The following is a 13,478-nucleotide window of genomic DNA, read 5'->3' as shown; positions in this document are numbered from 1 at the left end:
AGTGATTCCATTCTTTTTTTTTTTTTTTTTTTGAGACGGAGTCTCGCTCTGCCGCCCAGGCTGGAGTGCAGTGGCCGGATCTCAGCTCACTGCAAGCTCCGCCTCCCGGGTTCACGCCATTCTCCTGCCTCAGCCTCCCAAGTAGCTGGGACTACAGGCGCCCACCACGTCGCCCGGCTAGTTTTTTGTATTTTTAGTAGAGACGGGGTTTCACCATGTTAGCCAGGATGGTCTCGATCTCCTGACCTCGTGATCCGTCCGTCTCGGCCTCCCAAAGTGCTGGGATTACAGGCTTGAGCCACCGCGCCCGGCCTCTATTCTTAATATTAAGCCTTGCCACGGAAATATCCATGCTGAGAGGTGCATTTACTGCTGGAATTAACCAAACTCATTTATAACAGGCATTAGAAAATGTTTCCTGGAGTTGAAGCTAAGTTGCTTATTCTAGGGCACATGCATGCTGCTCCTTGAAAAGCTGCAAAGAATTGGCTAGCTGTTTTAGTTTTTCTAGGTGGACATTGTCCCCCACCCCTCTGCCCCCCGCACAATGGTGTGAGAGGAAGGAATGAAATTTAAAACAGGAGCCCAGGGTGAATGAAACGAGCAAATCACGTGACTTCACTTTAGTTGCTTTTCACCCGATGGCTACAAGAAGGTGACACAGCCATCCTTACTCACTGTAGAGCCAAGGGCTTCCAGCTGGTGGTCCTTGTCTTTGTTCTGACTTTTTAGTTGATTGACTTTTTCCTTTAGTTGTTGAACTTGCTCATCCTTTGCTAACATGTCTTTTTGCAAAGATGACACCATCCCTGTAAAAAAGAAGACTCACAGAGGTCAAAGAGGCAGTGAGGATGACTGTCATCGCTGCCGCTGTCAACCAGTTTGTGACGAGCCTGGCACCGAGAAGGGAGGTGTCTCCAAGGATCCCAGGAGCTTGAATGGGGTTGAGACTAATACCCACTGCACATCATGTGTTCAAGGTCTCTGTGAGAAGGAGAGGAAACATCTGTCGGGGTGCTCTGGGCATCGGCCCTGCATGGGAACAAAGGCTCAGCAGAGAGAGGGACCAGGAAGGGCCATGAGATGGGCCTGTGGCAGCAAGGGACGTGTTGATCCACACTCACACACTCATCTGAGTTTGGAAACCGTCTCTAGCACTTACTAGCTCAGTTGTCTTTTTTCTTGAGACAGGGTCTCACTCTGTCACCTAGGCTGTAGCGCAGTGGCACGATCATGGTTCACTGCAGCCTCCACCTCCTGGACTCAGGCGATCCTCCTGCCTTGGCCTCCCAAGTAGCTGGGACTACAGGTACGTGCCACTTTGCCTGGCTAATTTTTGTATTTTTTGGAAACATGGAGTTTGGCCCACGTTGCCCAGGCTGGTCTCAAACTCCCAGGCTGAAGCAATCCACCAGCCTCAGTCTCCCAAAGTGCTAGGATCACAGAGGTGAGCCACAATGCCCAGCATAGCTTAGTGGTCTGAACAAGTTATTTAACCTCTCATTGTATCTACAGAGTTGTTGTATAAAGAACATAGAAGAGTGGCTAACACATAGTGTTTATTCCCTGCCACCCATGACTCTATGTGGTAGCCAGCTTGCAAAAGGGCCCCCATGATTCCTGCCTGTTAGAATACCTGGCCTAATGTGGCCCCCTCCCACCTGAACAGGGCTGACGTGTGTAACTCATATGGCACTGTGGAAGCGGTGAATGTGACTTCCCAGGGCGAATCATCAAAGATGTTGTGGTTTCTTCTTTGCTCTCCTTTGGGTCACTCAGTCTGGGGAAAGCCAACTGCCATGTTGGGAGAACACTCAAGCAGCCCAAGGGAAGGGCACACATGGTGAGGAACTGAGGCCTACAGCCAACAGCCATGTGAGCCAGTCATTCCAGAAGGGAATCCTCAAGCCCTAGTCAGGTTTTCGATGACATGGCAGCAGTTGCTCCTGCAACCTCGTGAGAGACCCTGAGCCAGACTAAGTCACTCCCAAGCTCCTGAACCACAGAAACTAGGTAAGATAAACATATATGTTGTTTTTTTAGGGATAACTTGTAATGTGACAGCAGAGAGCCAATACATTATTGTATTATCACATGGAGAAAAAGTGAGAAGGGTGCATAATGCAGGGGTATTGGATTATCTCATACAGTCCTTTTCTTTTTCTTTTTTTTTTTTTTTTTGAGATTGAGTCTAGCTCTGTCACCCAGGCTGGAGTGCAGTGGCCGGATCTCAGCTCACTGCAAGCTCCGCCCCCCGGGTTTATGCCATTCTCCGGCCTCAGCCTCCCGAGTAGCTGGGACTACAGGCGCCCGCCACCTCGCCCGGCTCGTTTTTTGTGTTTTTTTTTTTTTTTTTTTTGAGGCGGAGTCTTGCTCTGTCACCCAGGCTGGAGTGCAGTGGCCGGATCTCAGCTCACTGCAAGCTCCCCCTCCCGGGTTCCCGCCATTCTCCTGCCTCAGCCTCCCAAGTAGCTGGGACTACAGGCGCCCGCCACCTCACCCAGCTAGTTTTTTGTATTTTTAGTAGAGACGGGGTTTCATTGTGTTCGCCAGGATGGTCTCGATCTCCTGACCTTGTGATCCGCCCGTCTCGGCCTCCCAAAGTGCTGGGATTACAGGCTTGAGCCACCGCGCCCGGCCCGTTTTTTGTATTTTTTAGTAGAGATGGGATTTCACCGTGTTAGCCAGGATGGTCTTGATCTCCTGACCTCGTGATCCGCCCATCTCGGCCTCCCAAAGTGCTGGGATTACAGGCTTGAGCCACCGCGCCCGGCCCAGTCCTTTTCTTAGAAAAACATTCATCCTAGTTTTGTTGGGGGTATTAATCAAGAATCAATCTTTCTTGCACAATCAAAGATATGTAATAAAGAACAACATGATTGAGAATTTCATTGTAAAAATGAGCTTTGTCCAGGGACACAGTGAAGTTCCCTGGAAACAGACTGCTCTCTCTGGGGCTTGCCTGCATGCTTTGTGAGGCAGGACCAGAGTGACCTTTTCTCTAGAGTGAATTTGGCTCAATTCTCTACCAGATGCCCTCTGTAGTACAAGGTTGCCCCATTCTGGATGGTGGGGAAGTGAGCTACTCTCAGGCCTGTGTGTGCTTTGAGATGGTTCCCTCTGCTCCTCCCGGGTGGTTCCTTCCCTGCCCACATGCACGTGCTGATCACGCCCGACTGTGCTGAAGACTTGAGGGGGACCCTCTGAGATCTCCGGGGTGCTCTCCGTGCAGCCCCTCCCGCCTGGCACGCCGCCCAGCAAACTCAAGCTATGCTGGCTTCTCCACCTCCATCTACTCAAGTCGGGCTGACCGCTGGGCTCTGTCTGGCTTCCCCTCCCTGCTGGAAGGGGTCTGGACACTCTCTCGAGTGCAAGCCAGCTGGGGGCAATCGTAGGTTTCATCTTGTTTGTTTCCACTCCCTCCCAGATCATTGTCACATGCTTCTTGGGGCCAATATATGGAAACCATTATTTCAGACATTTTTTTTCTGTTTGTTTGTTTGAGTTGTTTCAGGCAGGTGAGGAAATCCGGACCTTGTTCCTCCATCTGCCTCTCTTGCCATGGAAGATGGGGTTTGTGATGTGTTGTCATGGTTTCTGTGAGCCTGGGTCACTGAGTGGCCACAATGACCAAAGCCCCTACTGACCCATGATGGGCCCAGGGAGGAAGCAGGATATGAACCTATCTATTGTGAGCCACTGAGACTTGGGGGACTGTTTGTCACTGCAGCATAACTCGGCCCAGTGCTTCTCGAGCTTGAGTGTGCACATGCAGCAGCCAGGGGGCTTGTGAAAGTGAAGACTCTGATCGGAAGGTCAGGAGTGGGGCCTGAAATTCCCAGTTTCTCACAAGGATCCAGGTGATGCTGATGCTGCTGGTGCAGGGACCACACTTAGAGTTGTGAGAGTGTAGCCCATCCCAGGTCATACCTGAGCCCAGGTCTATCTGACGCCTTGATTAGAGAAGTGGTGTCTGAGACAAGCTTGCAGCGTGGATGGGGTGTGATGGGCAGACCCCGGGGAGGAGGGCAGGGCCCAGTGAGATCCCCCTTGTATGCCTGGTGCCCAGAGCAGCCCTGCCCATAGGGCTCACAAGTATCCAAGAACATTCCAAGTTAGGCAAGAGCAGAGGTAGAAGCTGGAGTGGGGAGGGGGACTGCAGAATGAGGCAGAGGGAAAGGCATGGCCAGGCGGCCTGGGTCGTGCAGAGACAGTGATGTGCCGGCTCAATGCCAGGCTCAACTTTCACAGCCATGGGCACATTTCCTGCTGTGCAGGGGGGACTTTAGGAGCAATATCCCCAACCCGGATTCATTCCCTCCTCACCTCCTGCTTTTCTCTCTTCCCCCTTTCTCTGTCCAAGGCCCCATCATGTGCAGGTCTCTAGACATGTCATTCTCTGCCTTAAAAACCCTAATGTGTCCCATCACACTTAGAAGAAAAGCTGAACCCCTCCCCTGTAATGTGGCCCTGCCTCCCCCCCGACCCCACCGGGTCCCACAGTCCCTTGTTCCCTGACCCCCGCCACGCTCGGTAGCTGCTGCTCCCACACTGCGCTTGGTGCTGCCTCAGGGCCTTTACACCCATGATCTCTGCCCGGCATATGGTTCCCAGGGGCTTCCCGACAGCCCCTCCCACCTCCTCAGAGATATCCCTGCCCAGGCACTAAGCCAGGGGTGTCCAATCTTTTGGATTCCCTGAGCCACACTGGAAGAAGAAGAATGGTCTTGGGCCACGCATAAAATACACTCATGCTAACAATAGCTGATGAGCTAAAACAAAAACAAAAACAAAAAACAAACAAAAATTGCCAAAAAATAAAATCTCGTAAGTTTTAGGAAAGTTGATGAATTTGTGTTGGGCCTCATTCAAAGCTGTCCTGGGCCACATGTGGCCCGCAGGCCGTGGGCTGGACAAGCTTGCACTATTCTCCTTCACTTCACCCCATGAAGCGCTTCCCCACCACGGTGTCCAGCTTTATTTCCTCTGGAGGACGGATCTCTCTCTGGTATGGGCTTGTTCATTTATCTGTTTACTTCTTACTGTCTCTCATCCTCTCCCACGTGTGAGCCCCGTGAGCAGAGGGATCTTGACCGTTTGCTCAGGGCTCTCTCTCCCCAGTGCCTAAAGCAGTGCCTGGCATCTAGCAGGTGCTCCATAAATGTGTTGAATGAATGAATGAATGAATGAATGAATGAATCCAGGCTAAGAAACAACTGTGCCTGGCAAGGGTGGGCCATGAGTTGGCTGCCCCATTCCCACCCAAGTTCTGGAGTATCAGCTACCTCTCAATTAGCAAAATGCTTTCTCTCTGGCCCAAGAGCACCAGTGTGAGATTGGGTAAGGGGCTGGGTGCCTTAAACAGGCAACCCCATTCTAGCCACATTCTAGTTCGCATTCACAGCAAACTGGCTCATGGGACTGCCTGAGCCACAGCTTGTCCTGTGTGCTCCCTGGTGAGGTCCATGTTCAGCAGGCCCTTTAGCGAAGAGATGGCACAGAAACCTCTAAGGACGAACTCAGATTCATGGACAGGAGCTACCTAAAGGGATGCTGGGAAGAACTGAGGATGCAACGAAGCTCAGTAACAAAAAGTATATGGTTGACTGGTGATGTCTGCTGTGGCCAAGAACATGGGGTGCGGGAGTGGCAGCTCCCAGGCCCAACTCCAAAAAGGGCTCACCTGATGCGATAGCATTGTCCCTCTTTAAGTTCTCACCCTCGTTCTTCAGGGATGTGATTTCTGAGTTCCGCTCCGACAGGGTCTGGCACAGCACCTGGCTGTACCCTTTCTGCAGGGCATTGATCTGTGGGAGGAGGCGGCACAGTCAGGGGGGGCTGGCCCACGCCTGGGAGACACACAGGTACTTCTTACAAGCTTGACAGAAAGATTCAGATTGATTTTTGGCTGGGGTGTTGGGGAAACTAAGCTTTTTAGTTTTAACTAGTGGGAGGGACAGGGGAGGGCCTATTCCTTCAAGGACCACCACTTCCTATGCATCAAAATATGAACTTTATCTTTGTGCCCATAAAGGGGCCCAGGCCCGGCTGCCACTGGGGGTACCTGGTTCCTTAATGTGCCTTCCAATGACCTTTGGACTCTCAGCCACAAACAGACCACCTGTTAGTTCCAGGTCACCCAGTACTGACTGGATACAGAGCAAAGTTCAAGAGAGGGAAGCAGGTTATAAAATTAATTCCCTCAAATGATAACAATAGGTTATATCTCACAGAACACTCTAGAGCTTACAAAGGCCACTCATAGACACTACTCCTTCAACAGAGCTTCATGGTCTCTCTGTAGGAGGCTCCGGGGAATGCTCCTGTATTAGTCTGTTTTCATGCTGTGGTAAAGACATACCCGAGTCTGGGAAGAAAAAGAGGTTTAGGCCGGGCACAGTGGCTCATGCCTGTAATCCCAGCACTTTGGGAGGCCGAGGCAGGCGGATCATGAAGGCAGGAGATCGAGACCATCCTGGCTAACACGGTGAAACCCCGTCTCTACTAAAAACACAAAAAATTAGCCAGGCGTGGTGGCGGGCGTCTGTAGTCCCAGCTACTCGGGAGGCTGAGGCAGGAGAATGGCGTGAACCCGGGAGACAGAGCTTGCAGTGAGCCGAGATCACACCACTGGACTCCAGCCTTGTGACAGAGTGAGACTCTGTCTAAAAAAAAAAAGAAAAAGAAAAAGAAAAAGAAGTTTAATTGGAATTACAGTTCCACTGGCTGGGGAGGCCTCAGAATCATGGCGGCGGCAAGGGAAAATGAGGGAAAAGCAAAAGTGGAAACCCCTGATGAACCCATCAGAGCTTGTGAGACTTATTCACTATAACAAGAACAGCCTGGGAAAGACCAGCCCCCATGATTCAATTACCTCCCCCTGTGTCCCTCCCACAATACGCGAGAACTCTGGGAGATACAATTCAAGTTGAGATTTGGTGGGGACACAGTCAAACCATATCATTCTGCCCCTGGCCCCTCCAAATCTCATGTCCTCACATTTCAAAACCAACCATGCCTTCCCAATAGTCCCCCGAAGTCTTAATTCATTTCAGCATTAACTCAAAAGCCCACAGTCCAAAGTCTCATCTGAGACAAGGCAAGTCCTTCCTGCCTATGAGCCTGTAAAATCAAAAGCAAGCTAGTTACTTCCTAGGTATGATGGGGGTACACGTATTGGGTAAATACAGCCATTCCAAATAGGAGAAATTGGCCAAAACAAAGGGTTACAGGGCCCATGCAAGTCTGAAATCCAGCAGTGCAGTCACACTTTAAAGCTCCAAAATGATCTTTTGACTCCAGGTCTCACATCCAGATTACGCTGATGCAAGAGGTAGGTTTCCATGGTCTTGGGCAGCTCCGCCCCTGTTGCTTTGCAGGGTATGGCCTCTCTCCCAGCTGCTTTCACGGGCTGGCATTGAGTGTCTGTGGCTTTTCCAGGAGCACAATTCAAGCCATTGGTGAATCTACCATTCTGGGGTCTAGAGGATGGGGGCCCTCTTCTCACAGCTCCACTAGGCAATGCCCCAGTAGGGACTCTGTGTAGGGGCTCTGACCCCACATTTCCCGTCTGCACTACCGTAGCAAAGGTTCTCCATGAGGGCCCCAACCCCACAGCCAACTTCTGCATGCGCATCCAGGCATTTCCATACATCTTCTGAAATTCAGGTGGAGGTTCCCAAACTTCAATTCTTGACTTCCGTGCACCTGCAGGCTCAACACTATGTGGAAGCTGCCAAGGCTTGGGGCTTCCACCCTCTGAAGCCACAGCCTGATCTCTATGTTGGCCCCTTTTAGCCATGGCTGGAGGGTGTGGGATACAGGGCACCAAGAGCCTAGGCTGCACACAGCAGGGGGACCCTGGGCCTGGCCCACAAAACCACTTTTTCCTCCTGGGCCTCTGGGCCTGTGATGGGAGGGGCTTCTGTGAAGATCTCTGACATGCCCTGGAGATATTTTCCCCATGGCCTTGGGGATTAACATTAGTCTCCTAGGTACTTAAGCAAATTTCTGCAGCTGGCTAGAATTTCTCCCCAGAAAATGGGTTTTTCTTTTCTACTCCATCACCAGGCTGCAAATTTTCTGAACTTTTATGCTGTGTCCCTTTTAAAATGGAATGCTTTTAACAGCACCCAAGTCACCTTTTGAATGCTTTGCTGCTTAGAAATTTCTTCTGCCAGATACACTAAATTATCTCTCTCAAGTTCAAAGTTCCACAAATCTTTAGGGCAGGGGCAAAATGACGCCAGCCTCTTTGCTAAAACATAACAAGAGTCACCTTTGCTCCAGTTCCCAACAAGTTCCTCATCTCCATCTGAGACCGCCTCAGCCTGGGCCTGATTGTCCACATTGCTATCAGGCTTTTTGTCAAAGCCATTCAGCAAGTCTTTTGAAAGTTCCAAACTTTCCCACGTTTTCCTGTTTTCTTCTGAGCCCTCCAAACTGTTCCAACCTCTGTTAGCCAGTTCCAAAGCTGCTTCCACATTTTCAGGTATCTTTTCAGCAATGCCCCACTGTATTGATACCAATTTAGTGTATTAGTCTGTTTTCACACTGCTGATAAAGCCATACCCGATACTGGGAAGAAAAAGAGGTTTAATTGGACTTACAGTTCCACATGGTCAGAGAGGCCTCAGAATCATGGTGGGAAGTGAAAGGCACTTCTTACATGGTGGCAGCAAGAGAAAATGAGGAAGAAGCAAAAGTGGAAACCCCCGATAAACCCATCAGATCTCCTGAGACTTATTCACTATAACGAGAACAGCACAGGAAATACTGGCCCCCGTGATTCAATTACCTCTTCCTGGGTCCCTCCCACAACACATGGGATTTCTGGGATACAATTCAAGTTGAGATTTGGTGGGGACGCAGCCAAGCCATATCAGCTCCCATTTTGCAAGTGAGGAAATTAAGACTCAGGGAGTGAGGTTGCTTGCTTGGGACTGCACAGATCAGTCAGTGGTAGAGTTATGATCCAAATCCAGGCTTTAGTTGCCTGCTTCCAGTTCTTCCCACTTATCACATGGCTCTAGGAACCAGCATTAAGAGCCCGAGGCCATGGAGCACGGTAGGGACGCAGGAGCCAGACTGCCATCTGCAAAATCGGTCTCTGTGTAAAGGTAGGGAGGACACCAATTCTGTCCCACTTTTTTATTCTGTAAGTGCGGTGACGGTCGTAATTTCAGGGTTGTTGAAAGTATTTTAATAAGTTAGTACATGTAAGATTACTCAGACCATGCCTGGCACACACACAGATACTAGCTCTGATTATTCTACGATGTGTTTTAGCTTCTGCTTCTCTTGCCTGTCTCCAGGAAGTTAGATTGATAATATTTCTGTGTGCATTTGTAAGCCTTGCCTAGGCTCACTTAAACACCAGTGTGACTGTTATTAAGAGGAGTGCAAGAATTCCTGTTAATCATCACATCGTGTTTCAGGCATATCATAACATATGACAGGGTGGGAGTGGGGGGACACCAACGATGCGGATACGGTGTGCCCTGCACCTGGCCACCAGGTGGCGCTCATAGTCTGTTTTAGTGTCTCTCCCTGAAAACCTTGTGGCTATGACTCGGTGGTAGAATTAACAGAAGGATCAAGGTTTCACAATTTATACAGCCCATTTCGTGCACCACTCACATTTTCCCTGGGGCATCTGAGACACTGGAGAAGGGGTGCTCACTAGAAGATGGAGGGACATGGGCTCCAAGGCCATACTTGTGCAGGTCTGCACTTTGAAAACTTGGAGTGAAAAAAATTATTTCACTTCTTCCTGTTTTCTGTGGGGACATGCAATTCTCCCTTTAAAAAAGCACTTGGATTTTTTTTTTTTTTTTTTGAGACGGAGTCTCGCTCTGTCGCGGCCCAGGCTGGAGCGCAGTGGCCGAATCTCAGTTCACTGCAAGCTCCGCCTCCCGGGTTGACGCCATTCTCCTGCCTCAGCCTCCCGAGTAGCTGGGACTACAGGTGCCGCCACCTCGCCCGGCTAGTTTTTTTTTTTTTTTTTTAGTAGAGACGGGGTTTCACCGTGTTAGCCAGGATGGTCTCGACTCTTGACCTCGTGATCCGCCCGTCTCAGCCTCCCAAAGTGCTGGGATTACAGGCTTGAGCCACCGCGCCCGGCCGGATTTTTTTTTAAGTTACAGCTCTTCTCAGCTTAATGCTTTTGTTTGCATACCAGAGGCACAACACAGAGAGAAACTTCCAGAAGGGATGGCAAAACACATCCCCCAGACTCCAGTGCTGTCTGACAGACAGGAAATGTTTCAATCTAAGTATCAGAGCTTTAGGATATCAGACTGTGGGAAAACTCCAAGTAGTCCTCAAACATCTTCATCAATTTCATGACCAAAATAAATACCCATATTGTCCATAATTGGCATAAATCCCCAGGTGTTTAGTGCCTGTTATACTGTGTAATAAAATGGGCACTGGGTCATAGGAAAGTTAATAGTGCTAGGAAGACTGATTGCTTCAAGATACTAATTCAGCTTCTAATTAGCACAGGCAGCGCAGACTGCACGGCGGTACGCATCGTCTTGGGGTACTGTATTGGATTGAAGGGCTTTGAGAGCAAATCGTTATGCACACACTTTCAGGAGACCCGGGAGAATAAAGTAATCAGAACAATAAATCAACCTGCCATGTGGCTTATACGTCTGCTTGAATGTTCTGTTGGCAGTAGAATATTTAAGAGACTAAAATGTGAGCAGATGAAACTTGATTTGGATTCAGACCAACTGCATCCTTTAGCTCAGAGATGCTTTGTTATAAAATTATCATCTTTCAATTATGAGCCAAGATCAAAGTGGGGGGAGGAGTATAAATAAGTCAAGAGTAATTCTTTCTTTCTTTTTTTTTTTTTTTTGAGACAGAGTCTTGCTCTGTTCCCCAGGCTAAAGTGCGGTGGCACCATCTCAGCTCACTACAACCTCCACCTCCCAGGATCAAGCGATTCTCCTGCCTCGGCCTCCCGAGTGCTGGGATTATAGGTGTGAGCCACCGCGCCCGGCCATCACCAACCAATTTTAAAGTAAAAAAAAAGGAATTTGAATCAAGTTTCAAGAGAAACGTACATGACTAGTAAATTCAGAAATTCCAGGTGAAGAATTTTTGTTTGATGAAATTCCCTGTAAGGGAACCAGTAACTAACTGCCCTCAGGGTTTGGTAAAGGCCTCTGTGTTTGGAACACTGGGTGGTTCCTTCTCCCCACTTAGCTAACTGCCCATAGCTCTCTCTGGCTGGTGCTGGATTTGGGTGAGATGCAGTCACCGAAGTGACAGCATCATGGGGAAATAGGAAATCGGGGTGAGAACATGGGGTCTGCGAGAAGGTGGACCTGAGTTCAAATTGCACCGCCACCTCTCACGCACTGTGCAAGCTGTAAGCAGTTCCTGGGTGTCTCTGGGCCTGTCTTAGACTTTTTTCTTTCTTTCTTTTTGAGACAGGGTCTCACTCTGTCACCCAGGCTGGAGTGCAGTGGCGCAATCTCGGTTCACTAACCTCTGCTTCCCAGGTTCAGCCTTGGCCTCCTGAGTAGTTGGGATTACAGGCATGCACTACCACACCTGGCTAAATTTTGTATTTTTAATAGAGATGGGGTTTCACCATATTGGCCAGGCTGGTCTCGAACTCCTGACCTCAAGTGATCTGCCTGCCTTGGCCTCCCAAAGTGCCAGATTAGAGGTGTGAGCCACCGTGCCCGGCCTGGGCCTGCCTTAGACCCTTCATCTGTGGATTGGATGTGTCAGAGGATTGTGAGGTTTAAATAAGTTAATCCAAAGTGCTTTGTACTAGTTCTTGCTTGTGGCCAGTGCTGAACAAAGGCTGATCTTGTTCTTACCATGCTAGGAAACTGCCGAGTCTCTCAACCTTGTGGATTTGTGTTCTTAACCACCATGCTCCACTGACCACCTGTTCCCTAACTCCGGGTGTCTCACCTTGGCTGGTACTCTTGGAGCCTCCCAGGCCTTGGTCTGAGAGCTGTGCTGTACCTCTCAGGCTCTGCCTACCTGGCTTTTCAAGCTCTGGATCTCCTTCTGTTTGGCATCGATGTCTTCATCCAGAACCTGACACTTCTGTGAGATCTCCCTCTCATTCTGCCTAGAGGTGGTGGTCTCCGACAGCTTCTGACTCAGCTCAGCCACTTCGTTCTGCAGGTTTGCTATTATGACATCTTTGTATTTGGATTCAATTTCATAATCTGAGAGACGGCTGACCTCTTTTCCCAGCAGCAGAATTATTTGATCCTGGGTAGAGATCAGATGGCAAGCTTACTAGGTGTGGGCCTAGGTGTGAGGCTGAGCCCATTTAAAAAAAAAAAGGTAGAGGCCGGGTGCGGTGGCTCGCGCCTGTAATCCCAGCATTTCGGGAGGCCAAGGCGGGTGGATCGCCTGAGGTCAGGAGTTCAAGACCAGCCTGGCCAACATGGTGAAACCCTGTCTCTACTGAAAATAAAAAAATTAGCTGGGTGTGGTGGCGAGTGCCTGTAATCCCAGCTACTTGGGAGGCTGAGACAGGAGAATCGCTGGAACCTGGGAGGCAGAGGTTGCAGTGGGCCAAGACCATGCAGAGGTTGCAGTGGGCCAAGACCATGCCATTGCACTCTAGCCTGGGCAATAAGAGTGAAACTCTGTCTCAAAAAAAGGTAGGAAAATTATAGTGTAATTCTTTTGGGAAAGTAAGGGCAGGCAGGCAGGGGAAAGGCAGACTTTGAGGCTCTCTCTGTCACTTGGAAACTCACAGAGACGACAATTTGGTGAAAATGACTGCTTGCACATAGACTCCTATAATGCATGTGGATACCTTAGAGGGACACAAACTTTCCTTTCCCCTAAAATTATACTTTCACATTAAGAACCACCATCCCACTTGGGAATTCTTGCTGCCAAAAAGTTTATTTATAATATTTTTAGGAATTAACTTACCAGGCCTCAGTCTAACATCTGGGGACCAAGGAAAGGTAATTAAGGAAATGACTCTATTCAACCACATTCTGACTATAATGGGGCTATTTAACTTTACAAATTTAATACATTCTGAAATAGCTTTTCCCCTTTCCTCTCTTCAGTTATTCCCTGGCTCTTTTGGTTATTCACATAAAAATGTATTCCAGGTAACTGAGTCATGAAAAATAAATGAGAGGGGAATGGTGATTTATGTATGTAGGTTCTCGTAAACTTCAGGCTGGAAAAAACTTTGGGCTTGGCAGGCTGTACCCACAGGTCTCATTAACCCAGTCCCCCATCTCCCCAAAAGAAAAAACACTGTAGCCGAAGAATTGGTTAGGTTTCCCGAAAAAGGGGGGAAAATTCCCCCAAACTTCTCGCCAGAACTCATCAATAAAATATCAGGAAGACTGCGAACAAAAATTCCCCGATGTGATTCATAGGCAGCTACAGAGTTCCTGATCAGTTACTTTGCGAGGAAACTCCGCTCTCCATGCAATTTTCCACCGGTTAGAAGGAAGCGGGTGGGC

The 13,478-nt window shown here is 49.3% G+C and overlaps 1 protein-coding gene across 1 annotated transcript in view; it reads right to left on the bottom strand.

Moving 5' to 3' along the window:
• Nucleotides 1-13,478, bottom strand: part of FHAD1 (forkhead associated phosphopeptide binding domain 1) — a 160,624-nt gene that overhangs the window by 88,745 nt on the left and 58,401 nt on the right. Inside the window, exons 6-8 of the mRNA XM_010370076.2 lie at nucleotides 12,013-12,249; nucleotides 5,684-5,807; nucleotides 679-809 (exon numbers count right to left, since the gene is read on the bottom strand). Coding sequence (XP_010368378.1) covers nucleotides 679-809; nucleotides 5,684-5,807; nucleotides 12,013-12,249 — 492 coding nt within the window. The remainder of the gene's footprint in view (nucleotides 1-678; nucleotides 810-5,683; nucleotides 5,808-12,012; nucleotides 12,250-13,478) is intronic.

This window comes from Rhinopithecus roxellana, chromosome 12, assembly GCF_007565055.1.
Source record: "Rhinopithecus roxellana isolate Shanxi Qingling chromosome 12, ASM756505v1, whole genome shotgun sequence".
Classification (NCBI taxonomy): Eukaryota; Metazoa; Chordata; class Mammalia; order Primates; family Cercopithecidae; genus Rhinopithecus; species Rhinopithecus roxellana.
The sequence above is the reverse complement of the archived record's forward strand: the minus strand, read 5'-3'. Positions and strand labels throughout refer to the sequence as shown.